At 30.8% G+C, this 24,579-nt stretch overlaps 8 protein-coding genes and 1 long non-coding RNA gene across 14 annotated transcripts; 5 read left to right on the forward strand and 4 right to left on the reverse strand.

Annotated features, from left to right (window-relative positions):
- Positions 1-130: 130 nt before the first annotated feature.
- LOC114945643 (enoyl-CoA delta isomerase 1, mitochondrial) lies at positions 131-2,187 on the forward strand. Of its 2 annotated transcripts, none has more exons than XM_029321907.2 (6): positions 131-447; positions 560-680; positions 766-1,037; positions 1,117-1,295; positions 1,377-1,498; positions 1,570-2,187. In XM_029321907.2, exons 2-6 carry the CDS (start codon positions 578-580, stop codon positions 1,734-1,736), a joined length of 843 nt encoding a protein of 280 aa, XP_029177740.1. In that variant the 5' UTR covers positions 131-447; positions 560-577; the 3' UTR covers positions 1,737-2,187. The 2 variants fall into 2 exon arrangements, with proteins under 2 accessions (XP_029177740.1, XP_085340958.1); XM_085484832.1 differs by having other exon boundaries at positions 563-680.
- Positions 978-2,513, reverse strand: LOC146722390 (uncharacterized). The gene is made up of 2 exons (XR_014925189.1): positions 1,984-2,513; positions 978-1,075 (listed from the first exon to the last, which is right to left on the reverse strand). It is a non-coding gene; the product is annotated as an uncharacterized LOC146722390 (long non-coding RNA).
- LOC146722391 (enoyl-CoA delta isomerase 1, mitochondrial-like) lies at positions 2,123-3,660 on the forward strand. The gene is made up of 6 exons (XM_029321905.2): positions 2,123-2,187; positions 2,278-2,395; positions 2,481-2,752; positions 2,831-3,009; positions 3,069-3,190; positions 3,267-3,660. Exons 2-6 carry the CDS (start codon positions 2,284-2,286, stop codon positions 3,431-3,433), a joined length of 852 nt encoding a protein of 283 aa, XP_029177738.1. The 5' UTR covers positions 2,123-2,187; positions 2,278-2,283; the 3' UTR covers positions 3,434-3,660.
- Positions 2,693-6,899, reverse strand: LOC114945641 (dynein regulatory complex subunit 3). 3 transcript variants are annotated; one of them, XM_029321899.2, is made up of 10 exons: positions 6,655-6,899; positions 6,044-6,327; positions 5,806-5,978; positions 5,579-5,736; positions 5,312-5,504; positions 4,943-5,156; positions 4,600-4,845; positions 4,452-4,528; positions 3,975-4,382; positions 3,616-3,885 (listed from the first exon to the last, which is right to left on the reverse strand). In XM_029321899.2, exons 1-9 carry the CDS (start codon positions 6,830-6,832, stop codon positions 4,238-4,240), a joined length of 1,668 nt encoding a protein of 555 aa, XP_029177732.1. In that variant the 5' UTR covers positions 6,833-6,899; the 3' UTR covers positions 3,616-3,885; positions 3,975-4,237. The 3 variants fall into 3 exon arrangements, with proteins under 3 accessions (XP_029177733.1, XP_029177732.1, XP_029177734.1); XM_029321900.2 differs by lacking the exons at positions 3,616-3,885; positions 3,975-4,382 and adding an exon at positions 2,693-2,790; XM_029321901.2 differs by lacking the exon at positions 5,806-5,978 and having other exon boundaries at positions 6,141-6,327.
- A 520-nt stretch (positions 6,900-7,419) lies between these two features.
- LOC114945642 (uncharacterized) lies at positions 7,420-11,875 on the forward strand. 3 transcript variants are annotated; one of them, XM_029321903.2, is made up of 4 exons: positions 7,420-7,503; positions 7,993-8,193; positions 8,264-8,825; positions 9,396-11,875. In XM_029321903.2, the coding sequence occupies exons 2-4, from the start codon at positions 7,999-8,001 to the stop codon at positions 9,656-9,658; spliced, it is 1,020 nt and encodes a 339-aa protein (XP_029177736.1). In that variant the 5' UTR covers positions 7,420-7,503; positions 7,993-7,998; the 3' UTR covers positions 9,659-11,875. The 3 variants fall into 3 exon arrangements, with proteins under 3 accessions (XP_029177736.1, XP_029177735.1, XP_029177737.1); XM_029321902.2 differs by having other exon boundaries at positions 7,421-7,545; XM_029321904.2 differs by lacking the exon at positions 7,420-7,503 and adding an exon at positions 7,553-7,630.
- LOC114945645 (transmembrane protein 208) lies at positions 8,060-13,076 on the reverse strand. Its single transcript, XM_029321908.2, has 5 exons — positions 12,865-13,076; positions 12,482-12,634; positions 12,255-12,391; positions 12,081-12,165; positions 8,060-11,941 (listed from the first exon to the last, which is right to left on the reverse strand). Exons 1-5 carry the CDS (start codon positions 12,868-12,870, stop codon positions 11,807-11,809), a joined length of 516 nt encoding a protein of 171 aa, XP_029177741.1. The 5' UTR covers positions 12,871-13,076; the 3' UTR covers positions 8,060-11,806.
- Positions 13,077-13,675: 599 nt separating this feature from the next.
- Positions 13,676-17,009, forward strand: LOC114945682 (dual oxidase maturation factor 1-like). Its single transcript, XM_029321964.2, has 10 exons — positions 13,676-13,980; positions 14,371-14,428; positions 14,512-14,646; positions 14,910-15,011; positions 15,071-15,224; positions 15,394-15,605; positions 15,889-16,005; positions 16,091-16,194; positions 16,261-16,382; positions 16,733-17,009. The coding sequence occupies exons 1-10, from the start codon at positions 13,768-13,770 to the stop codon at positions 16,830-16,832; spliced, it is 1,317 nt and encodes a 438-aa protein (XP_029177797.2). The 5' UTR covers positions 13,676-13,767; the 3' UTR covers positions 16,833-17,009.
- On the reverse strand, positions 16,911-20,290 carry Srp54 (splicing regulatory protein 54). Its single transcript, XM_029321963.2, has 3 exons — positions 19,672-20,290; positions 18,073-18,853; positions 16,911-17,423 (listed from the first exon to the last, which is right to left on the reverse strand). Exons 1-3 carry the CDS (start codon positions 19,991-19,993, stop codon positions 17,039-17,041), a joined length of 1,488 nt encoding a protein of 495 aa, XP_029177796.1. The 5' UTR covers positions 19,994-20,290; the 3' UTR covers positions 16,911-17,038.
- Positions 20,291-21,136: 846 nt separating this feature from the next.
- LOC114945683 (odorant receptor 82a) lies at positions 21,137-24,523 on the forward strand. The gene is made up of 5 exons (XM_029321965.2): positions 21,137-21,536; positions 22,537-23,136; positions 23,396-23,503; positions 23,591-23,746; positions 24,464-24,523. Exons 1-5 carry the CDS (start codon positions 21,243-21,245, stop codon positions 24,521-24,523), a joined length of 1,218 nt encoding a protein of 405 aa, XP_029177798.2. The 5' UTR covers positions 21,137-21,242.
- Positions 24,524-24,579: the final 56 nt, after the last annotated feature.

The following is a 24,579-nucleotide window of genomic DNA, read 5'->3' on the forward strand; positions in this document are numbered from 1 at the left end:
TTATTTATAATTATTGCACGATAAGAGAATCTACATATTATTTAATTATCTATCTATAAATAAAATGTCTTGCATCTCAATAAAAATAATTTTCATTTAAATTAATAAAATTGTTTAACAAATAAAAATGTGATAAAATTCGGAGCGTAAAATAAATGTCAAATGCAGTCAAGATTAGATAAGATAAGATAAAGTCTACGTTTTATCATTTACAATTTACATTTATATATTTATGTAACTGATCAAGAATAATCGGTAACGTCAATGATCTTCCATTATCTCCGAACCTAACTTGATAGTCTTATGAGATTCTATACATGTATGAGTGTTTACAATCAAAGGAGGATAAAACTGCCGAATCATTTATTCCAGCTTATAATTGATTATTCACATTAATTTAAATATCGTCGAGACACACAGTTTTTGTGGCTACATTGATCATCCGTGGTATGCACAATTTTTTTCTTCTTGTAGACTTTAATATAATATAACTGTAATATTTACTATAATATAACAATCTTTTCTCACTTGCTGTATTTAAAATGAAAATTTTTTTCAGCAGAAAAACATAATCAACATGAATATTTCTAAAATTTTAATTGCTGGAAGACAAGCGTACCTCAGGAGATTTTATGCTACAGGTTCAAAACTTGTTGAAACCACAAGAGACAATGATACAGGTGACAACATATTGTTGTTTTTGTCAACATGTTTTCAGCATATAATCATTTTTCATTAATTTTATTTTCCTTAATGATTGAACAGGAATCGACATCATATCCATGGCCAAACCACCTGTGAACAGTTTAAACATAGAGTTTTTAAATGCATTGAAAACATCTTTATTGGAAGCTCAAAACAATCGCTGTAAAGGCATCATACTGACATCATCCTTGCCAACTGTATTCTCAGCAGGATTAGACATCACAGAAATGTATAATACTGATAAGAAGCAACTTACTAATTTTTGGTCTACATTGCAAGATGCTTGGTTAACTCTTTACACTCTAAATGTTCCAATTGCTAGTGCTATCAATGTACAGATTTTTTTTCAAGTCTTATATGTGTGGCGTATCTGTAATTTTTTAATAGAAATATTACTCTTCTATTTTACAGGGTTCTAGTCCTGCAGGAGGTTGTCTAATGGCAATATCTACAGAATACAGAGTGTTTGTCGAAGGTAAACATACTATAGGATTGAATGAAACACAATTGGGTATAGTTGCTCCTAAATGGATTAGGGATCTCTACATTTCAATATTGGGCTATCGACAAGGCGAATTAGCACTTTTGAAGTTTGTAAAATTAATCTAAATTAAAATTAATCTATATTAGCTACATGTTATGATAAGTTGTTGCATGTGGTAATATTTTAGGGGCTTGTTGTTCAAACCTGAAAAAGCATTGCAACTTCAACTTGTGGACGAGCTTGCTAAAGATAAGGCTGATGCGATTGAAAAATGTAAAAATTACATATTATCATACGATAGAATTCCAGGTAAGAAATTGTTGATTATGTAATTTGCAGAATTGTACTTTTATGCTAATGACACATTGTTTTCAATAAAGCCTTAGGAAGGGCCGCAACTAAGCTGGAAATACGAAACTACTTAATTCAATGGATGAAAGAAAATAAGGAAGCTGATATTAAACAATTCGTGGATTTCATAACATTACCAAAAATACAAGCTGGCCTTAAACTTTATATTGAATATTTGAAGCAAAAAAGTAATTAATATCTTTAGAGAAAACAATACTTTTTTATACTTTTATATATCTTGAAATTTTGTACACACACATATAAATAAAGTGTTATATATTTTTTCTATCTACATTTAGGTCAAAAGGAAATTTAATATAAAAATTGTATATACTTATACATATATGAAATTTTTATAAATGTTTATATTTAGAAAATGCTTTGTTAGAATATATATGTAACCACGGACGAGGTACTGTTACCTCGTCAGTGATGTAACTGACCAAGAATAATCGGTAACGTCAATGCTCTTCCATTATCTCCGGACCTACTTGACAGTTTTACGAGATTCTGTAGATGTATGAGTGTCTACAATCAGATGATAAAATTATCGAATCATTTATTCCAGCCTATAATTGATTATTCACGCTAATTTAAATATCGTCGAGATACTTACAAAGTTTCTGTGGCTACATTGATCATTCGTGGTATATACAATTTTTTTTCTTGTAGACTTTAATATAATTGTACAATCTTGTCTCACTTGTTATATTTAAGAGGAGATTTTTTTTTAACAGAAAAACATGATCAACATGAATATTTCTAAAATTTTAATTGCTGGAAGACAAGCGTACCTCAGGAGATTTTATGCTACAGGTTCAAAACTCGTTGAAACCACAAGAGACAATGATACAGGTAACATCATATTGTTGCTTTTGTCAACGTGTTTTCAGCATATAACTATTTTTTATTGATTTTATTTTCCTTAATGATTGGACAGGAATCGACATCATATCCATGGCTAGACCACCTGTCAACAGTTTAAACACAGAGTTTTTAGGTGCATTGAAAACATCTTTATCGGAAGCTCAAAACAATCACTGTAAAGGCATCATATTGACATCATCCTTGCCAACTATATTTTCAGCAGGATTAGATATTACAGAAATGTATACTACTGATAAAAAGCAACTTACTAATTTTTGGTCTACATTGCAAGACACTTGGTTAACTCTTTACACTCTAAATGTTCCAGTTGCTAGTGCTATCAATGTACAGATATTTTTGCAAGTTTTATATGTGTGGCATATCTGTAACAATTTAATAGAAATATACTCTTCTGTTTTACAGGGTTCTAGTCCTGCTGGAGGTTGTCTATTGGCAATATCTACAGAATATAGAGTGTTTGTCGAAGGTAAACATACTATAGGATTGAATGAAACACAATTGGGTATAGTTGCTCCTAAATGGTTTATGGATCCCTACATTTCAATAATGGGTTATCGACAAGCAGAATTAGCACTTTTGAGGTGTGTAAAATTAATTTGTGGTATGTTATGATAAGTTGTTGCATGTGGTAACATTTTAGAGGCTCGTTGTTTAAACCTGAAAAAGCATTGCAACTTCAACTTGTGGACGAGCTTGCTAAAGATAAAGCTGATGCGATTGAAAAATGTAAAAATTACATATTATCATACGATAGAATTCCAGGTAAGAAAAAATGGTTGATTTTGTATTTTTAGCAGAATTATACTTTGATGCTAATGACACATTGTTTTTAATAAAGCATTAGGAAGGGCTGCAACTAAGTTAGAAATACGAAACTGCCTAATTCAATGGATGAAAGAAAATAAGGAAGCTGATATTAAACAATTCGTGAATTTAATAACGTTACCAAAAATACAAGCTGGCCTTAAACTTTATATTGAATATTTGAAGCAAAAAAGTAATTGATATTTTTGTACAAAATTATACTTTTGTATACATCTTAAAATTTTTTACACACATATATGTAAAGTATTATTATATATTTTTGCAATCTACATTTAGATCAAAAGACTTATGAAAATTTTTGAAATCTTTAAAAATTTAATATAAAAATTGTATATACTTATATATGAAACTTTTATAAATTTTTATACTTTATAAAATGTTTTGTTAGAATATATATTTTAAAAGTATGTGATATTTATTTTACTTTAATTCCCGAGCTTTACTTGGCATTACAACATAGACAAAATGTTGTAACATATTAATCATTACTTTTAATATAGTTTCATCTAATTCAATATTTGTCAAGTTAAAATTTGTTCTGCTTGTGATAAATATTTACGCGATTGATTGATATAAATTTCGAGCTAATTATCAATTCGAGTTGATTTATCACGATTGATTCCTCTTGATATCTGTAAACGTTAATATTTATCAGTTATTTTTATTTATCACTTATCTTATATTTTTATTAGTAATTTTCGATATATATCGCGCGACTTACGAAGAAAAGCGATCTTGACAGACATCCGTTCTAAATATGTTGGAATAGAGTGTATAAATAGCTAATTTTATGTGGACTATATATTTTCGTCACTATAATTTTATCAATGTGACTATTCTCTTCTATTATTCTTTATAATTTATTCAAAATATTTCGTCAGAATAATATATATTTTAATAAATTTTTATATATGTGTATTGTATATGCATGTAAACTTTTTATTTTCTTTGATGAATTTAATCACCAAAGTAACATGCTAATTATTAATCTTCTAATGTAGCATCATCTAACTCAATGTCTGTCAAGTCTAATCCTTGTGATGGGTGTAACAAATTAAGTTCTTGCTGTAGAAATCCAAAGAAATGTGATATTTCTAATATTTGTTGACGATTCCTTTTATTTTCATCCCTGATCATTAAAAATTTTCTAATTATAAGATTTTTCTTTTATAAAGTATCTAACAAAATAATTACTTACACAATTAACTGATTGATATAATCTTTGAGCCAATTATCGAGCCGATTTGTCATGAGCTTCTCTCGATTATCTATTACCTGTAAACGTTTTAATATTTATCAATTACTTTATTTATTATTTTAATAATTTTGAAATTTTCCACACTCACTTGCAAATGTATATCGTGTGATGCAGCAAGAGTAGCCAAAGAATCCTTATTACCATACAAATCTTTCAAATGAACTGGTACCTCTCCATTGTCCGCAAAACCACTTAGATAATTTAAAATTAATTCATTCATAGTATTGTTGTATTCAGCCTGTGAATTTCGTAATAAAGAAAAATGCTCTCGTGCGGTTTCTAAGAATGAACTGATCATATTCATCATGTTGATCCTAAAGACTTCGTTTATATCCTATTTTCATAAAGAAAAAAAAACAAATCTTTCTTAATCCAATTATTAAATCCATCTCAATCACAATACTAATTGTAAATTAATGTCATATACATACTTCTATCTGATCGTGTAATATAACTTCTTTAGACATTAATTGATTTCGTGCTTTAGATAATAATTCATTGAATTCGTTAAACAATTCCCTCACTTTTGCAGCAATGTCATCAGTTGCATCGGCATCTCCCTCTCGTTCTTCTATCAAAGTTTTCATTACATCTTTTATATTCGCAAATATCTCCATTTTTCTTTCGAGTACTTCATCCACAATTCTTAAACAAATAAATTGAAGAAAGAAAAGTTACATAAATAATGCAGGACATATACTAATAATTAAAATAGGTCACACACATACATATAATTAATTATAATTAAAATATTATTTTTGAAAGTAACGTTTTAATTGTATAATTTTTATTTCTCTTACTTTCTTGCTACGTTTTGCTTATTTTCCTTGCCTTCGTTAACAACAAGTTCAAACAATCTTATTTCCTCTGTTCTTTTATCATGTTCTTGTAAGCCTAATTCATGTAAATTGTGACATATTGCAGAGAAAGACTTTCTGTATTCCTCAAATGCATTCTGTGTATCCTCATTTATTGTAGATAATATCCTGCCCACTGTGCATAAATACACTTAAATAAATAACGTGTACATGCATATATACATAATAAGAGAGATAAAATAAATTTACCTTCATTGGCAGAAAACATTTGCTGAAAAAGAAAATCTTCATCAAGATATTCCACATATGCTGCAGTTAATAATGCGAGCTTGTCTTCAAATTCTTGTTGTAATTTTAATTCTGTTTGTACTTTTGCTTCGTTTTCCTCCAAATTACTAATTATACGACTGTAGAAAATGACGCAATTATTTATAATATAAAATATAGACTTTTCTAATCTATGTTAAAACAATTACTAATGCTTATCGATGGCAGAATGACGAGTACTTTCAGGTATAATTCTGTATTGATAATAAATTAATTGCGGCACAAATGCAAACAGATAATCCAAGTATCCATCCATTTCAGTGCACGGATTATCACAAGTGTTTAAACTTCTCAGTGATTTAAAATCACGTAAATATATGACCTATATCAATAATTTTATAAATAATAAAAAAGCAATAAAAGAAAAACAGCTAGTTTTATACATACATGCTTCCAATCATTGATCTTATTTTTACCAATATTCAAAATTGTTAGTTTCTTTAAATTATTTAAGCCTTGTATAACAGAGATTTCATTACTGTACAAAAGCAAAATCTCCAGTTGATCTAAGTTATCCAAGTTCTCCATAATTTTTATACGATTAAAGGAGAGATCCAATTCCTTGAGATGAACAAGTTCATCCAGATTTTCAATTCTCTCGATAACATTATGGGATAGTGACAATTTGATCAAGTTCTTCAATGGCCAGAGATGATCAATGTTTAAAATATCTGCAAAACGTGATAAAAAAGTTAGAATACCTTTCCAACAAATTTAAATTGTGTGTGTATATACATATAGTGTCCTAAGAAAATTGCTAAAACTAATCAGTTTATTTTTTAAAGCATGCAATTATTAAGAAAACGAAAATGTGTTGTAAAAAGAAAAGTCTACAGCTTTTAATGGATATAAATAAAATGTTTGTTACCAGTTTATTTCATTGAAAAAAAGTACTAAAAATATATGTGTGTATGTATTATATATGTATGTTCACACATATATTATTATATTATTATTAGGTTCATATATGTGTATATAATATATATATGTATACTTACTAAGGAACTCAATGCGGATTTCCTTCAATGCATTCAACTCGATTCCGTCTTCGAGGAATAATTTGCCAGCTTCTTTCCTTGGTCCTTGATCGATCGCTAAAGAAATAAGTATACTTTGGGTTATCACGCCGGGTTCGGTAGCTTCGCGCAACGCGCTAGCCGTGTCCACTTTGTACATTTTTACTCGAAGTTTATTAGTCTTAAATATAGACGAATGTATAATGAATCTAAAATAATCCAATTATCCAAACTTACGAAAATGTTTACGTTACCCGCGTTACCAGCCGAATGATCTATCTGCGCATGTCGTGACGTCAAAATGTCCAGAAATATAGGCGCGAAATATATAGGTTTCTCTCTGGTATATATTTATTTTTAACATTTTTTTTAGTTTTAACGTAATTCTTTTACTTTAATTTATAATAATTAAGCACTAAATAATTAGGCTTATGTATATATGATTGGAATTCTATTCAGCGATTCAGTTCGTTTGATTTATTAATTTATATTGCTTTGAATTTGATATAAATTGACGGAATTTAAGAAAAAAAATCTATTTATTAATATACTGATAAATACACAGCCAGTAATTTTTTTTTTATTTTTTTCTTACCTAAGTGCAACTGTCAAAAGTGTCAAATCGTAAGCTGTCAATTGCATAAATTTTTGAGTCATGGTACACGAATGATCTAGATACGTATACTTCGTATGCTATTTCTATCTTCAAGTTGTCGAAGCTCGGAATTTTCAGCCAATGATGAAAATTGATGAAGAGCAGTCGTATCATCATTCTTTCCTTTTTTTTGTGACAGAGAATTGTTGACAGCTACCGTAAAATAGGTAAAATAGGTGCGTCCCCGTTCCAGTACGAAATCACGTTTTAATAAACGGGTAATGAAATTTCATTATCTGCATTTATTGATAACACTCGTTATCAGTCATCTTGGACGATTAAATATTTAAGCTTATAAGAAAGGTCAATCATTGAAAGTTATTCGCGATTTATAATAAATTTAAAATAATAATTATCAAAGTGATATATATATATATGTATCACATGTATACAATTTATAATTTATACCATCGAATAACAATCGCGAGAAATATCGATAAATGTTATTTTTTTCACATATTCTAATTTATTCATATATATTTTATATTAATCCATATTTTAATTACTTCTTAAAAAAATATTAAATTATCTATTTAAATATATATTTATGCTGAAGAATATTTACAAAAATATATTTCAATTAATACTATATGTTTAACATTTAATAATTCGTTTAATAATCAGTTTTCAAAGAACTTGTATATTTTATTATTATTTTGTTATAGAAAAATATGGCTACAGCATCATCAACAAAAGAATTTTCCTTGAGGTGGAATAATTTTTCCAACAATCTGACTTCTGGCTTCCTCTCTCACTTAAGCGAGAATGATTTGGTTGATGTGACATTTGCTGTGGAAGGACAATTGTTGGCTGCCCACAAACTGGTTCTTTCCGTGTGTAGTCCTTACTTCAAAAACATATTTAAGGTACAAATTCATTATTGGTGATGTCTTGCAAAAAATATGCTCAAATAAGAACTCAAAATTGTCTTGCCAGGAGAATCCTTGCCAACATCCAGTGATAATACTGAAAGATGTAAAACATACAGAAATTGTAGCTTTGCTGAAGTTCATGTATCAAGGAGAAGTGAATGTAAGGCAGGAAGATCTACCAAATTTCCTAAAGATGGCACAAATGCTCCAGATAAAAGGATTGGAGGGTGGCGAGGGGCAAATCATATCACTGTTAAACAATTATGTCAATGTGTCGGATTCACAATATGATTCTGAGAACGTAACTACCTTATCAGATGCCATAGATGAACAAGAAAATGAGAATAAATCTTTAAACGAATCTTCACAGTCTCACAAGACAACCAAGAGAAATGCTAAAAAGAGAAAGAAACACATAGTTGAGAATGATTACAATTCGATAAAAGAATCTAAAAGTGAGCCAAATGCCAATAGCAAAGACATTTCTCTCTTAACAGACGATAATGAAAAAGAGGTTAATGATTCTGAAAGTGAAAGGGACAATAATGATAATAATGATGATAATAGTGAAGAAATAATAGAGTTGCCTAATGAATCAAATTTGGAAGAAAATTCAATACAAACAGGTATATTTTATCATATTGTATGTGTTATTTTAATATCTTTGCCTGGTGGTACATGAATCTTTTTATACTACCAGATTTATGCATAAATTAGTCTGATTATATTTTTTGAGAATTTAGGGAATCAATTAGTTTCAGAGAATATAGAAAGACAAATCACTGAATTAAAAATTGGAAATACTGAATCTTTATTTAAATAAGTTATAAATGCAATTAAAATGTAGGGAAAAACATGAAAAATTACAATAGATCAAAAGAAACATTATATATATAATAAAATGATAATAAACATAGAATACAATGTAATAGTAATTGTCAAAAACATGTATGTACTGTAGAATTAATAAGTAAAAATAATGTTTGCATCCATTGTAAAAACTTGGGGTAAATATTGTCCAGTTGTACATTGTTTAAGAAACAAAATTTTTAATAAAAAGAAAAACTTGTTTTAAGAAAGATGCATATAGAAGAAAATCAGTCTTTATGCATTTTAATGGATCTAAGATTGCCATATGCTCCATTAACTAAATTTGTTCGAACATTTGATCGTGAAACAAAAATTGTAATTTGCAGCTGTAGAACCAGTGATTTATAGGCTGTCTGCTAGAGGCAAACCACAACTGGTTCATGAAGGATACGTATATAATTTGACCTCCCGTTCCAAGATATACAACAACTCGCATTATCGTTGCGCGGAACAGCATCGCGGTTGTCGCGGAAAATGTTCGGTGATCGCAGAGAGGTTTATGCCAACAGGAGTACGAGATCATAATCATCCACCGAGTTATCAATCGGAATATGATTATAGAAAGAAAAAGGGCACTAGCAATGTCTAAGGATTATTCCACGCTACAATTTTATAAAGTACTTTGTAATTAATTAGACTCGGATGCATACATCTTGGTCTATATATCTATATATATATATATACATCTTTCTGAAGACTCAACAATTGAAACAGATAACACACTGTGAGGTAAAAAAGGTAAATATTCATTTGAATTTAAGAAAAAAAAATATTTGTATGTGACTCTAATCTCCTAGAGATCAAAGATTTATCCTAATTAAAGTGATAATTGTTTTAATCACAAAGCATTTACTGACAAAACATAGAATCTAGATGTTAGTCTTGTAAACTAATTAGATTCTATAATTTGGCAGTGCTCTGCTGTTCAGTGAAGAAATCAATATAGCATTCAATTTGCATTTGTACTAATATTCCGAGAAATTGTTATATTATTACAATATTACATCATTGAAAGTACGTTCTTAAGACTTTGTATAAATTTTTTTAAATAACTTCTCTATGATTGAATTATATTCCAGTGTAAATAAAATTAATAATTTTGCATATAGTTACAAAATTTTAGGATAACTCAGTTAAAAATTTTTAAACCTGCATTTTCTGTGTTGAATTACAACATTATAGAATTCAATAATATATCACAATTTATACTTGTAATATATATCGAGAGTGTCGAATTAGCTCTATTGTATATTTTATCTTAATTAGTTTTTCAGTTCTGTAAGATCAATTTACTTCTTCCAATTTCTTATTTAATTCTAAAGTCTTCCAAACAAATCTTTTTTGTATCTTTCTCTCAAAATTCATTGAATTATTTTATAATGTTATAATTATATGACAGAATGAATTCGATTTGATTTAGATAGTAAGTTTTAATTTATAAAGCAAATTGTGAATTTTTCACTGAACAGTATTCATATGCAAAAGCCAAAACAAAAGCTGTGAATTAAATGAATATGTCTAACGTTAGATAAGAAGTACAAATGTTGGCCTAATTTTCAAGAAATTCTTCGCACACTATAAGCATTTTGTGACCAATATATACAGAATTAAAGTCCAATGATTATTATATTATATATTAAAAAAACCGTAATGCCATGTATACAAAATCGATTGAAACATCGTTATAATTCCTGTAAGTTTCCACATTCCCATACAAAGATTATATATACATGTATATATTACATTAGATTTAAATGCAACACTGTGATGCGTCAATTTGTCAACTTTGAGAATTTAATAAATAACGTGATTTATACATTACGTCATTGCTTATCTATTTTGAATCAAATTTTCATTGAAAAGAGAATGATTAAACTTTTAAAATTACGATATACACAAGTATTAGTATATATCTATTATCTTATTTGACTTTCATTTATATATATTTTTTGAATGCGCATTTTGACATCGTTATTCCGTTCTCCGTTTTCGTGAAAAGGCACCTATTCACCACTTTTTATATTCAAATTCTTACACACATAATCAAAGATTTTTATAAGACGGAGTATATACTGCATAATATTGTAATTATAAAACGCCGTTTACGTTAGTATTATAACAAAGTTAAAAATAATGGTGCTGAGATACTTTTTGTCTAGCGACTTCTACGGTTTTATTCCTATAAATATAAGCCAAAGATGATAATAGTTATTAAATTATTGAATTAGCTATTAATATATAATAAATATGTAATAATCTTATTCAAATGTGAATATAATACATTTGTTACATTTAAGTTTTAATAATTATTTAGCATCGCCTTCGACTTATTATAGGGATAAGTCCGTAGATTTATTAAATAAGGAGAATATGTTTCAATCTTCCTAATTTTGAGACATGTTGAAATGACCTATCAAGAAATTATTATATGGAATATTCGAGTAAGGAATGAAATCAATTTCCCAGTTGGCGGTTCTTTTAAATTCTATAAAATTATTTCTATATTTGTTCCTTGTAAAACTGCGCAAATTCTAAAGTCTCGTTCGATTTCAAATTGTATTTTGTTATAAATGTTGAACGACTCTAATACTTTTCGATATCTTGAATATCCAGAGGAAAGTTAGTTTTAATTTTCTTATAACTTTCCGGATTCTCTCAAACTTATTACCTAAATCTCGATTTTTAAATCAATTAGTGTACAATACCAGTTGTACACTAATTGATAATGATAATTTTATTAATGTCGTCTTGCCATTTTTTTCTCTAACTTGCGTTGCTTTTTTTCACTTATCTCGGGCTGTTCTTGTGGCTGGGCGAAAAACCATGGAGCCAAAATTTGTTTCCAGAGCATCCAGCTTCCTCTAACTGGTACCTGTAAAATTTTTATATTGTAAAACTTTTATATCGATGAGAATTCTATGTATATGCAATTGTATATGTATATTATATACATTTTGTAATATTGAATAAATATAATAATATAAACAATTATTTTTTGTCAAAATACTTACCAGAATCCACAACAGCCAGAAGTAGTTTGAAATAAGGGACAGGATTTGTACTCCTGATGTCAGTATAATTAAATCTTTGACATGTCTAAATATCACAAAATTTTATGTAACAAATAATGAAAGAATCACAACATAAAAGCAAGCATAAAAGATTCTATTTCAACAAATACTTACTCTGCTATACCGCCTTCCATATTGAGATCAACACCAGAATCCAGGAGTTTGCCAGACTCTGAATATGTAGCACGAGCCATGTAAGACATAAACTGATAACTTCCTACATATACAATTGTAGAAAACGCCATTATTATCTGTAATGAAATAATAACACGTGCTATTTAAAAGTGAATTTCTACTGCAGTGTTTTGAGTGCCAGAAACATCGAATGTGAAACTACTTACTATCGTCAGTGTAGTTAACTCAAACATCACCATTGTTACAGCAAAGTAAATTCCCATGGCTCCTAAGGCCATGTTGGTGTAGAAGCTCAGCGTGGAATCATTCTCCTCCTTTATTTGCTTCGCACCCTTGGTCAGTGGCTTACCTTTTATAAGCTGCGCAGAATAAAAAATGAGATATTCAAAAGCAAATACATTTTTGTAATTTGCAGATCATCACTGATAACGATAACATGCAAGTGAAAAGATTTTACGTTATTTTTAAGTGAACTTATGGTACGAATATCTCAAACAAAAATGAAAATCTTCCTTATGGAAGCAACATCTAATGAAGAACAAATATTTTACTATAAGAAACATGTGTTTTAAAGACCAGCAATACTTACTACCATTTCGAATGTGCTTTCTGCTAAAAAAGTTGCTTTAAATTTTTATGGCATTTAATTTAAATTTAATAACGACAGATGACAAGCGGTTAACCTGATATCGTGCAATGTCATGTATGTATGTACACGTGAGTTATTCATGAACTTACATGATACAAGAGATGTATACTACTTGTATTTTTTTGCTAGCATATATTTTGCAATAACAACGCGCGAAAAATGATAAAATTCAAATATGTAATAATAATAAAAACTATATAGAGATATATTTATGTTACATAGAGAATTTGTATACCTATTATTTATATGCGAACTGATAAAATAATTGTCAAGCGATAAGTATATAAAAAATGCTACTTTTTATGCGTTTCTTAAATTTTATTTTAAATTTATGTATTTAATTATGTGTCATTATATTTATTATATATATAATAATTATATATAACTATATGTAATAATTATATGATAATTATAATGTATATTTTAATATAAATAATTTTATATATTTATTTATATTTGATTTATTTAATATCAAAAAGCATACTTATCTTAATTGCAATACTAATTAAGCAATGTGTTTGAATAAAAGAATAATAATAAAAATAATATTAATAAAATTCATAAAGCTTACAGCTTTAAAAAATTCCAAGAGATTTTTTTCTATATATTCTTAGATAAAAAAATCTAAATCTATAAATAGAAAAATGTATTTATTTGCTGATGTTCATTATTTGATATTATTAATTTATGTGACTTAATGATTGCGGAAGCCTAAATGATAAGAGACGTTGCGGTTTTAGTCAATGCCGGAACAAGGATTCAGATAAAGCCGCGACATCATCGGGAACCCATTGTGCGAGTATTCTCTAAAAATTTTGTTCTAATCGTCCACACGTTTATTAAATGATATTCTTCGAATCTGTGAAAAAAATAGTAAATTATTTGTTGAAGAAAGCAAAAATGTTTCAGTTCGGACGATCAGAGGGTTTTCCTTCACAATATTCCGCGAATCATACTCCGGTGACGATAGACGTGACCGAGACTATATTAATTGCGATTTTCGTAATTATCTCGATTGCTTATATCAGTATTATACCAGGCTACCGGAAAAGGCAAGTGAGTACAATGAAAAGATTCCAGAGTTCTAAATAACACATTTCTCAAAAAATCTAATGCTTTAAGATCTTTCAGATGTGTTTTTTGCTTTGCATTTATGTATTATCTTCAAAGCAACAAAATTTCCTCAAAAATTATTTAACTTATACGAATAAATTCAGACAAACCACATATATATGTATATCAACGAAAAATTATGTGTATCTAAATTTCTACTTTATAATATCACAAAATAACATTTTAAAATAAACGAAAAAGTTGAATTTAACTGTATGTATACATAATATGTAATTTAATACATAACATTACTTAGAATTTTAAAACAATACACAATTACAATTCTCAAGTTTTGCATCATAAACTAATGAAATCATTATCATTATTGCTTAGAGCATCTACACAACTATAAAAATCGCGTTTAGTATTGTGATTGGATGTTTCTTAATAAGTGAGTATTTAAAAAAAAATTTTTTATACTTGCCTATATTGATTTGAATTTACACAAATTCATCGTTGGGTGTTAATTTGCAGTAGAGAACTTTGGTCAGGAATGGGAATGCGGCCAAACAAGAAGCAAGACACCCTATCGAGCTGGTGTAGGCCAGGAAATCGAGGCTCAAATGGCAATTAAGATAGGACTGAGATCGGTGAATATCACGCTGAAAGGTAATTTATGGCAATTAATTAAAAAATAGAGATACACGATTTCACACACTCGTACATCTTTCAAAAGAATTTCAAAAAATGACTTTTCTAAAGTAATTTTGTGAAAATGAAATTCTAATTTCCTTCACATATGGATCTGTTAAAAAATAATTTTTTTCAAAATAATATTACAAAATATTATTCTAAAATAATTTATACTTTCCCAGATTAAATTTTTTAACACGTTTCTTGCAAAATAGAATTGAATTGAAAAATTGTTTTAGCTAATCCGGAAGAAGGTACACTGCTCGCAAAGGAAACAATTGATTATAACGAAAGATTTCCTTGGACGTGGGATCAAGGCAGGCTCGGTTTCGGACCCTACGGTATCTATGTGTTGTAAATTATGCAATTATCTCAAAAGTTATTTATACTAAAATTTCAGCCGGACTGCTGCAAAGGTCCTTCCGCGAAGGACAAAGGAAGGGTTTGCCAATTCCCATTTTATGGATCGTCGAGTATTTCGTCATCGATGGAGAAGGCATTCGATTCGGGAGGTTTTATCGAACAGCCGGATGGTACTGTCACATCTTACTGTGGTCAGTATAAAAAAAGCATAAGACAAATATATATACATATATATATAAATAAAAAACAAAGAATTTTGTATTCCTGTTTTTCAGCTCATGCGATAAAATTTAGGTCTGTAAATTAAAATAAACTACCTCCTTTAAACAAAGACATTTCGAAAATTTTCTCGATTCTCAGGACCGCCTTCGCCTGCTGGGTCCTGGCTAACATATTCCTACAATCCGTGAGCCGATACGTCGCCTATTTAACCGGCTTGATAGGCGGCTTGCAGCTGTTAACTTGCCTCGTCTGGGTCTGCGTACACAATCCAATTCCGCTTGTAATTCCTTTCGAGGATGGCGTGATTAAGATGACATTAGGCCTGCATTTTTGGATGACTTTCGGATGCGGTAAATTTTTCGAATGCTGATTCTCGAGTTTCTGCGTTCTTCTGACATTCTAAAATTTTTTCTGAAACACACAAGTCTTATTCTTTTAATTTCTTTTCCCTGGAATTTGTATTAATAAAATAATACAATTAATTTTGATATTATTTTAAAATTTATCAGAGTTAATACTATCAAATTAAAAGATCCTGTCATTTCATTTTTTCTAACAAGACTCGCAGTACTTCTAACATTTACTTACTTTTTCCACAATATTTAGCATCATCATTTATATATTTGATTGCAGGATTACTTTGCGTTCTTTTGGCGATCATAATGATATTTATGGATTTGCGTTATCCTAATACACTGTCTACGTTTTTGGGAATAGATCCACTTAGCCAATATGATGAATGTGTAATACGTAAGTACATTAATTGTGTAATTTGTAGCAAGTTTAGAATGTCGCACTGTGCTTACAGAATGTGTGATGTTGTTGTAATCAATAGGAAGCTATCAAATGGACAATATATTGCGTAAGAGAGTACACATAGATGACTCGATGGAAATGACTTCAATCTCTGCCTTTCCGCAAGATAAAAACACAGGAATGGTAAAAGATAAAACATTCAAAATAACACTTTTAAATTATCAGAGTAATTAAACAATAAAATTGCAGATGGTGTTAAAGAGAAGATCGACCTTAAAAAACGCACAAAAGTCGCTTTTCCTCGCGTCAACTCCCATAAAAATGGAAATCTACGATGATGTAGCTATTTATGAAAACCAAGACATAGCAGGGTATGTTCGCCTACTTTGAAAAACTAACGATAATTTGCAATATATGTCCTTCAAAGAAATATGTCTTTCATATGATTAAGCATATTTGCCCTCATATTTTATTACTTATCAATTGGCTCTTGTAGTTCTGGTCAAAAGTATGAACACCTTTAATGAATAAGTCAAAACAGATAGTTTAAATACTAAAATACAATTACTAGTATAATTTCTAAAATTAATATTATTTTTAAATATTGATCGCTTTAACATAATATATGATTATCGAAAGGCGCTCTTTTTCGTGACCAAGACTGTATATTATAGAAGGATATATCATAACACACTATCATTCGCCCCTTTATTTCTTCTAGTTCATCTAAAAGCACGCCTAAAATGGAAATAATCAACAAGCCGAAAGAAGTCAAGCCGCCGCCTGTTCCGAAAAAGAAGAGGATAAAGGTCGGTCCCTGAATGTCGAAATCAATCATTCACTTCCGATCTATCCTATCAACACGAATAGATCGTCACTTTGAAAGAAGAAGATCGATGTATATAAATGCGTGTATTTCTATTATCTTGTATCAATACACGTAGCGACCAAGAAACGTAGCTTTTTCGAAATAAACCAAACGATCCGATCAAACGACACTGATTGCGTCCGTTGCCCGAGTCTTCCTCTAGCTTTCCGATTCCGCCGTCTTTTCTTTGCTGTCGTTGCTCTCCGATGCGGATCTGCCCTTCTCCTCCGATTGTTTCGATTCCGACTTGTCGCTGGATCGCTTCTCCTTGCTAGACTTCTTCTCGCTTCTGCTGCTCTCCTTTTCGGGTCTCTCCCGGTCGCTGTCACTTCTCTTGCCGTTGTCCGACTTGTCCTTGCTACGTCTCTCGCGCTCCTTGTCCTTGGATTTATCCGAATATTTGGATTTCGACGATCTCGACTTGGATTTGGAACGCGAACGTCTGGATCTGGACTTAGAGCGCTTGCTAGGCGAGCGCGAGCGGCTGCGACGACGCGGCGACCTCTTCTTGCGCTCCTTTGATCTGGAAGGCGATCGGCGTGATCTAGAAAAATCATCAATTACTTTAACATATATAATATACGCATAATAAATGATATTATTATATTTTTTTACAATATTAAGGCTCCTGGATCTTAGAGCCTCAGTAGTGTTTCGTCAAAATATTTCTTCAATTAAAAACGGCATCTAAAAATTTTCAGCGTATTTGATCTTAATTAATTTCTGATTGAATTTTGTTTGAGCGAGGCATTATATTGCATATATATTAATATATTATCAATATATGAATAATATATATTACATATAATAAATTATTAAATATTTAACATATTAAGCTTAAAACATCTCTCGCTTCTGACGTCACAATCTAATATAATCGACGAAGAGCCAGGGGCCTTAATTCCAAAAAAAACGGCTCTTCAAGATTATAAATCGAATAAATAAAAAGCTTGTAATATATATATATATATATATATATATATATATATATATATATATATATATATATATTACAAGCTGTTTATTTAGTTTAATATATATATATATATATATATATATATATATATATATTACAAGCTGTTTATTTAGTTTAATATATATATATATATATATATATATATATATATATATATAAGTATAATAAAATATATATAATGTAACGATTCTGAGTTGGCGAGAGTAGAAAATTTTACCTCGAGCGACGCGATCTGCTGCGCGAACGATGATGGCTGCGCGAGCTGCTGCGTCGTCGCGAGGGCGAGCTGCGTCGACGGTCTTTAGATCGTGAGCGCTTGGAGCGCGAGCGGGATCGTCGACGATGGCGAGAGCGCGAGCGCCGATGACGCGAGCGCGAACGTTTCCGCGACCTGGAGCGCCGACTGCGACCCCGTGAACGCGAGCGCGATTTGCGACTGCGCGAACCGCTCCTGCTGCGCTTGTCCTTGGACAGCATACCGATCATGGGGTCGATTGCGGCGGAGATGAGATTGTGCGCCTCCTTCACTCGCGACATCGCCTCTTCGATCTCCTTCTGCGCTGCCTCGTTGCTCTTCGCCTCCGGCTTCGCTATCGCCTGCGTCGAGTGGTAGATCTTGATCGGCCGCTCCGCCAGCTGCTTCCCGTTCAGCAACAAGGCCGCGATTACGGCCGCCTGCTCAGACAGCTCCACCAGCGCGTAATGCTCGCTGTCGGAGTCCCTGCTGCACATACGCAGGTACTTGATCTCGACGTTGTTGTTGCTGAAGAAGTCCAGCAACTGCTCGGGACTCACCAAAGAGTCTAAATTCGCCACTACAAGCGTTCGTCGCATCTCTTCGATACGCCTGCTGTCCAAGTGACCTGGCAAGTGTGGATAGGGCGGTAAACCGTTCGCCTCCAGCTTGGGATCCATCGTGGTTATTACGTGATTCGGTGGGATACCCTCGATAGCGTTCACCACATTCGGCGGCAGCTTCGGCTCTGATGGGTACAGACCTGAAAGAATCGACCAGATTACATTCAATGTTTTAGATGGCTCAACATGTTCAATATTTAATAATATATTATTATATGTAATATATTATTCATAATAATATATTAATGTATTATAATAATATATTATTAATATATTAAAATATATTATACATATGCAATCTTAATATATTATTAATATATATTAAGTCTCTCTTGATCTTTAATGAATTTTTGATTGAATTTCGTTCGAGCGAGACATTATATTGTATAAGATATATTAATATAATGTACAATATATATAAATATTGCAATATAATGACTCGTTCAAACAAAATTCAATCAGAAATTAATTGAAGATCAAGAGAAACTTAATATATTAATATATTAATTATATAATACAGCGAGACATTATATTGTATATGATATATTAATATAATGTACAATATATATTAATATTGCAATATAATGCCTCGTTCAAACAAAATTCAATCAGAAATTAATTGAAGATCAAGAGAAACTTAATATATTAATATATTAATTATATAATACAAATACTATATTAACATATTATTAATATATTAAGTCTCTCTTGATCTTCAATTAATTTCTGATCGAATTTTGTTTGAGCAAAGCATTATATTGCAATATTAATATATATTATATATTATATTAATATATTATTAATATATTATTAATATATAATTAAGTCTCTCTTAATCTTCAATTAATTTCTGATTGAATTTTGTTTGAGCGAGGCATTATATTGCAATATTGTTGCCGCAGTACAGATTCTAATAATCATAATCAAGTGAATTGTGATTTACACATTTTATCCTTACCTGGCACAACTGTGCCATTGTTGGTGAGCTCGAGGGCACGTTGCTCGTCCGGAATGTCTCCATTCTGGTAAGGGATCACTATCAATGCACGATCAATGAAGACAGTATTGGTCATGTGCTGTGCCACAGCTACGCAACCCTGATCGTGGAACTTGATGTAGCATATCCGCGACTGCACGGGCACGGCGACGTCCCTGATCGTCGGGTACAACCTGATGTCCTCTATCTTACCCAGGTAGCCGAAGAGGGTCTGCATCTGATCCTTGGTAGCCTGGGGCGCGATATTCGTCACTTGGACGACCTTCGTCGAGCCGACTGCCATCTCGGCCGCGAGCTAACTAAAATGCTTCGCACGCCCGAGGTCTTTTTTGTCCTCTCAGAGAGCGCTTTCAACCCGAAGACGAGGTTATGAAGGTTAGGCTCGCGACTCGACGCGTTGCGTCTCACGCGAACGAAATAAACCTCGCCATGCGTCGACCGACTTTGCCCTCGTCTCTGTATGCAAAAAAGTCCTCCGATGAAGAATTTTACCTTCGTATCGCGGTGAAAACACTTATCTGAAATCTCTTCGACATCAGCCCAGCTTCCTCGATCGGCGTTTCAGCGGCGAATCGAAGTTAGCCGCAAATCTGAAATATATCGATATTCTGCCGCATTGTGATTGGCTGATTCGAATCAATATCGATATCGATATCTCGTCGATCGCTCGATTTTTTTTTAAATTTCACTCTTATTACAAGTATTTATAAATGTAATAATTATAATTATTAATTATTAATTTATTATTTGTTCAGATTTATTTTAATTATTTTTATTATCAATTAGTTGGATAGAGATAAAAAGTAGCTAATAAAATATAGTATAGATATAATAATAATAAATACACAATTACACATTACAGTTATTTATAAATATAATAATTATAATTATTAATTTATTATTTATTCAGATTTATTTTTATTATTTTTATTATCAATTATTTAGATAGAGATAACAATAAAAAGTACCTAAATTATAGTACAAATATAATAATAATAAGTACTATAAAAAAAAGCTTATTTTTTGAGAAGAAGTCTGTAATAAAATTGTAAAAATTACTTTTGAAATAAATTAAATAAATATTATACATTATATATATACACAAAATGTACGCGATATGTGTACTGATATAAAACGTGAGGGTGAATATAAATTTTTTCCGTGCAGAGTGCAAAGACTTTCACTCACCTTCACCGATTTGCCTGAGCAAATTGCGTTCCTTGAATGACTGATTAATCTTTCACAAGTACAGGAGAACTTTGCGTACTTCGCATAATAGAAAATAATGAAGAAGATAGGGTTATTGCAGAAATAAGCTTCAAAGTATCGTTCATTCATACTTAATGGATTCAAAATGGCTATGAAACGTGGTATCATTTTGTCTTTGATCCGAATAAATCGTCTCGAATAAAAAATGATAATGGAATCGAGTTCGTTCCCTCGTTTGAGTCGTATTACGCAAAACTCTTCTACGAGCGCGCTTTACCAAGATTACATATCGCTGCGAAATTTTTCCTCCGTAATTTCTTTTCATGGATGCTATCGAAGGGAACCATCCTCGGAAGCAAACGACAACCAATAATGCTTTGATAGTCCGCTATCGCGTTTACAGTCGTCGCGTTCGCATGATGCTTCATCTTGGTGGTGTTTTACAAGACCGAACACATTCCGCGACCCAATCGTACATCGTTGGATTCTTGGTGATCTTTATGTGCTTGCCTCAGTGTGTCTTCTTGTTTAATTTCACTCGGCACCACGTTGGCAATTTGTTGTTGATAGTGAAGTGCTTCGGCCAGATATGCACCTTCTTCGCGCCTGTGTTAATGGTATATACAATATATTAATTTATGATTAAAATATTCGGTATATCAGAAGATCTCACTTTTGCAAAGCTTCTAGATACAGGGTGGCCCTGAACGTTTCAGCCAGACTTTGAGATTTCACAGAAAATGTAATTCTAAACAAAAAATTTCCTATAAACATGGGTCGAAAAATGCTTCCTTAAGAAGTTATTGCTCAAAAACCTTTGATAAAGGAAGAACAAAAAGTGAAAAGAAAATAAAATAAAAAGAAAATGAAACTTAAAAGGAAGAGCAAAAGATGAAAAGAAAATAAAACTTAATAAATTTCTTGAAAAAAAAAAACAATAACGATAAAAAATAAAAATGTTTTTCTTTTATAAAAATAAAATAAATTTTTTAAACTAAACTGTGGTACGTAATAGTAGAAAATTAATAAAGACGTAAAAAGCTAACTGTTCTCAAAATGTCTTCCCCTAGCTTTAATACACTTTCGGCATCGAGTATAATGACCGATCTAGTTGCTTTACAGATATGAAATAATCACGATTTCAGAGGTTTTTGAGTGATAACTTCTTAAGGAAGCATTTTTTGACTCATGTTTTTTTATAGGAAATTTTTTGTTCAGAATTAAATTTCCTATAAAATCTCAAAGTCTGGCTGGAACGTTCGGGGCCACCCTGTATAAATAAAATAAATCTTAGAGGGTTCTTGTTCTCTGGAAAAAATAATGAGGGATTTGCAAAATGTGTATTTATTGTTATTATATTTATATACTATATTTTAGATATTTTTTATCTATATTCAAATAATTAATAATAATAATAAATCTGAATACTTCCATAGAAATGTTAACATTTTTTCCCGCTAAATTTCTTAGGCAAATCTCTCATCGTGACTTTTTGTGATTTTTTTCCCAGAGAAGAAGAATCGTCCAAGATTTACACAAAGACTATAGTATATATATTTTTTAATGGAATATCAGTTGATCTACAGGAAACTTATTGTGTTCTCTTCCGCCTTTCAGTCAGCCTGCTTCCTGAAGAAACGCAAGAAATTGATCGAGCTCCACGAGACGTTGAAGGATCTATTTGAGCGGGAACTTGCGCAGGATCCGGAAGTCGCTCTCGCGAATTTATACGCATTCGACAGGCCATATTGGATGGGGTTCTGCTTTACAGGATTGACGATCCTGTTCTACGTCTGTCCATCAATGATATCCATAATCCGTCAGATCGTTCACCAGACGGAACCAAGGAGATACAGATTGCCCTTCATGGCGGAGTTTCCGTGGACCGTTCATGTCGACGGTGGTTTCCTATTTTATCTGCATTATTTGTATCATTTGATCGTCGCCTGGTACATAGTCATCACTATCAATAGCGTCGATGGCCTCTTCGGCTTCTACGCGTTTCAGATCTCCTCGGTTCTGAACGCGATGACCGTCAAATTGATAAATTGGAGATCTAGGGAGACGTTTTCGGAGATGCTGGTAACTTGTATACGGATGCATGGACAATTACTCCAATGCAGCAATATGTTGGAAGATATCTGGCAACTGATAATCGTACGACTGCTTCTTGTCAACAGCATGCTTATATGCGCACTGATCTTTGAAGCGAGCCAGGTAATTAATAATTAGCCGAATTCTCAAAAACAGGGTTGAATAATAACTAGTTAATTATAGTTAAAAATTTTAGAAATTAATTTTTAACTTTAACTAGTTATTTTTGACCTTAAACTTATTAAACTTTTTTCTTAAGTTAAATAATAATGAGTAAATAATGTAAGAAAAATAATATAATATATATAATAATTAAATATAATGTAAAATATATAAAAATAATATGATGCTATTTAATTTGCGAGAGATTATACGATTTCAGTTTACAGATATTTCGAGCACTGAGGTTTTTGGATTCGTCTTTTACATATCATTAAAGCTTTTGCAAACATTTATGTATGCTTTGTACGGCAACTTCATCACAAGCGCGGTAAGATTTGTGCGATGGTTTTTCTAAGTTTAGATATAATTGATTATTTTATCATTAATTCTCAATAGAACTAATGTATTATTTTAGAGCGAACAATTTTGCGAGGGAATTTATTTTAGCGAATGGCCGGATTCTAATTTAGATCGTCATGTAAGGGCGAATGTTATTGTGACGATGATGCAAAAGCCGATAACTATAAGAGCACTAAAAATGACATCCGTAAATGTCACTATGTTTAGTAATGTAAGCATTTAATTAACAATTTATCGAACAAATCTTAGCGGAAGATATTAAAGCAGCTTTTAAATAAAATTTAAAAATCGTAATAACCCATACAGCACAGATTATTGCAATTATATTGCAGCAAAGTTGCAATGTTGCAAGTTGCAATGCAACATTATAAAGACATTGCAGAGATATAAGTGCACAAAATTCCAGCACACTTGTAGCAACATGACATTAATATTTCGGAAATATTGCATGTAATCTAAATTCTATAATTTATATATTGTAATATATATGAATTAACTACAAACGTATTTTCATTAATGATTTATTTACATTTATATACCTGTATATGCAACATTAGTTTATGGTTGCAATAACAATGCATTATTGCAAACTCATAACATATTGCAATATTGTTGTAATATTTTGTTGCAATCTTCCAAAAAGCGGACATTTTAACATTGCTGCAATTCAACAGCAATGATGTAGCAACATTTTGCAGTGAATTTGCAATATTGCAATATTGCGGTGAAAGATTGTTGTAATGTTTTTGCAATCTTTCGGTGCTGTATGGGAATTTATTGAAATATTTTTAATGCAATTTTGTCCTGTAAATCTATAATTTCTTTTAATTGTGTAAAAATATCTTTGTAATGAACAATAACTTTTGATTCTATATATAAAATAATTTATTTATATATGTTAATCTAATCTTGTTATTTTTATTGGCAGATCGTAAATACCGCTATGTCCTACTTCTTTCTCTTACAATCTGTGAATGAAGATACATAAAGATGAAAAGCTACTATTTTATAACTAATGAACAAATCTAAAATTGTTATAAATTA

The sequence above is a fragment of the Nylanderia fulva genome, unplaced genomic scaffold (genome assembly GCF_048542155.1).
Source record: "Nylanderia fulva isolate GAGA-0341 unplaced genomic scaffold, ASM4854215v1 Scaffold32, whole genome shotgun sequence".
Taxonomy (NCBI): Eukaryota; Metazoa; Arthropoda; class Insecta; order Hymenoptera; family Formicidae; genus Nylanderia; species Nylanderia fulva.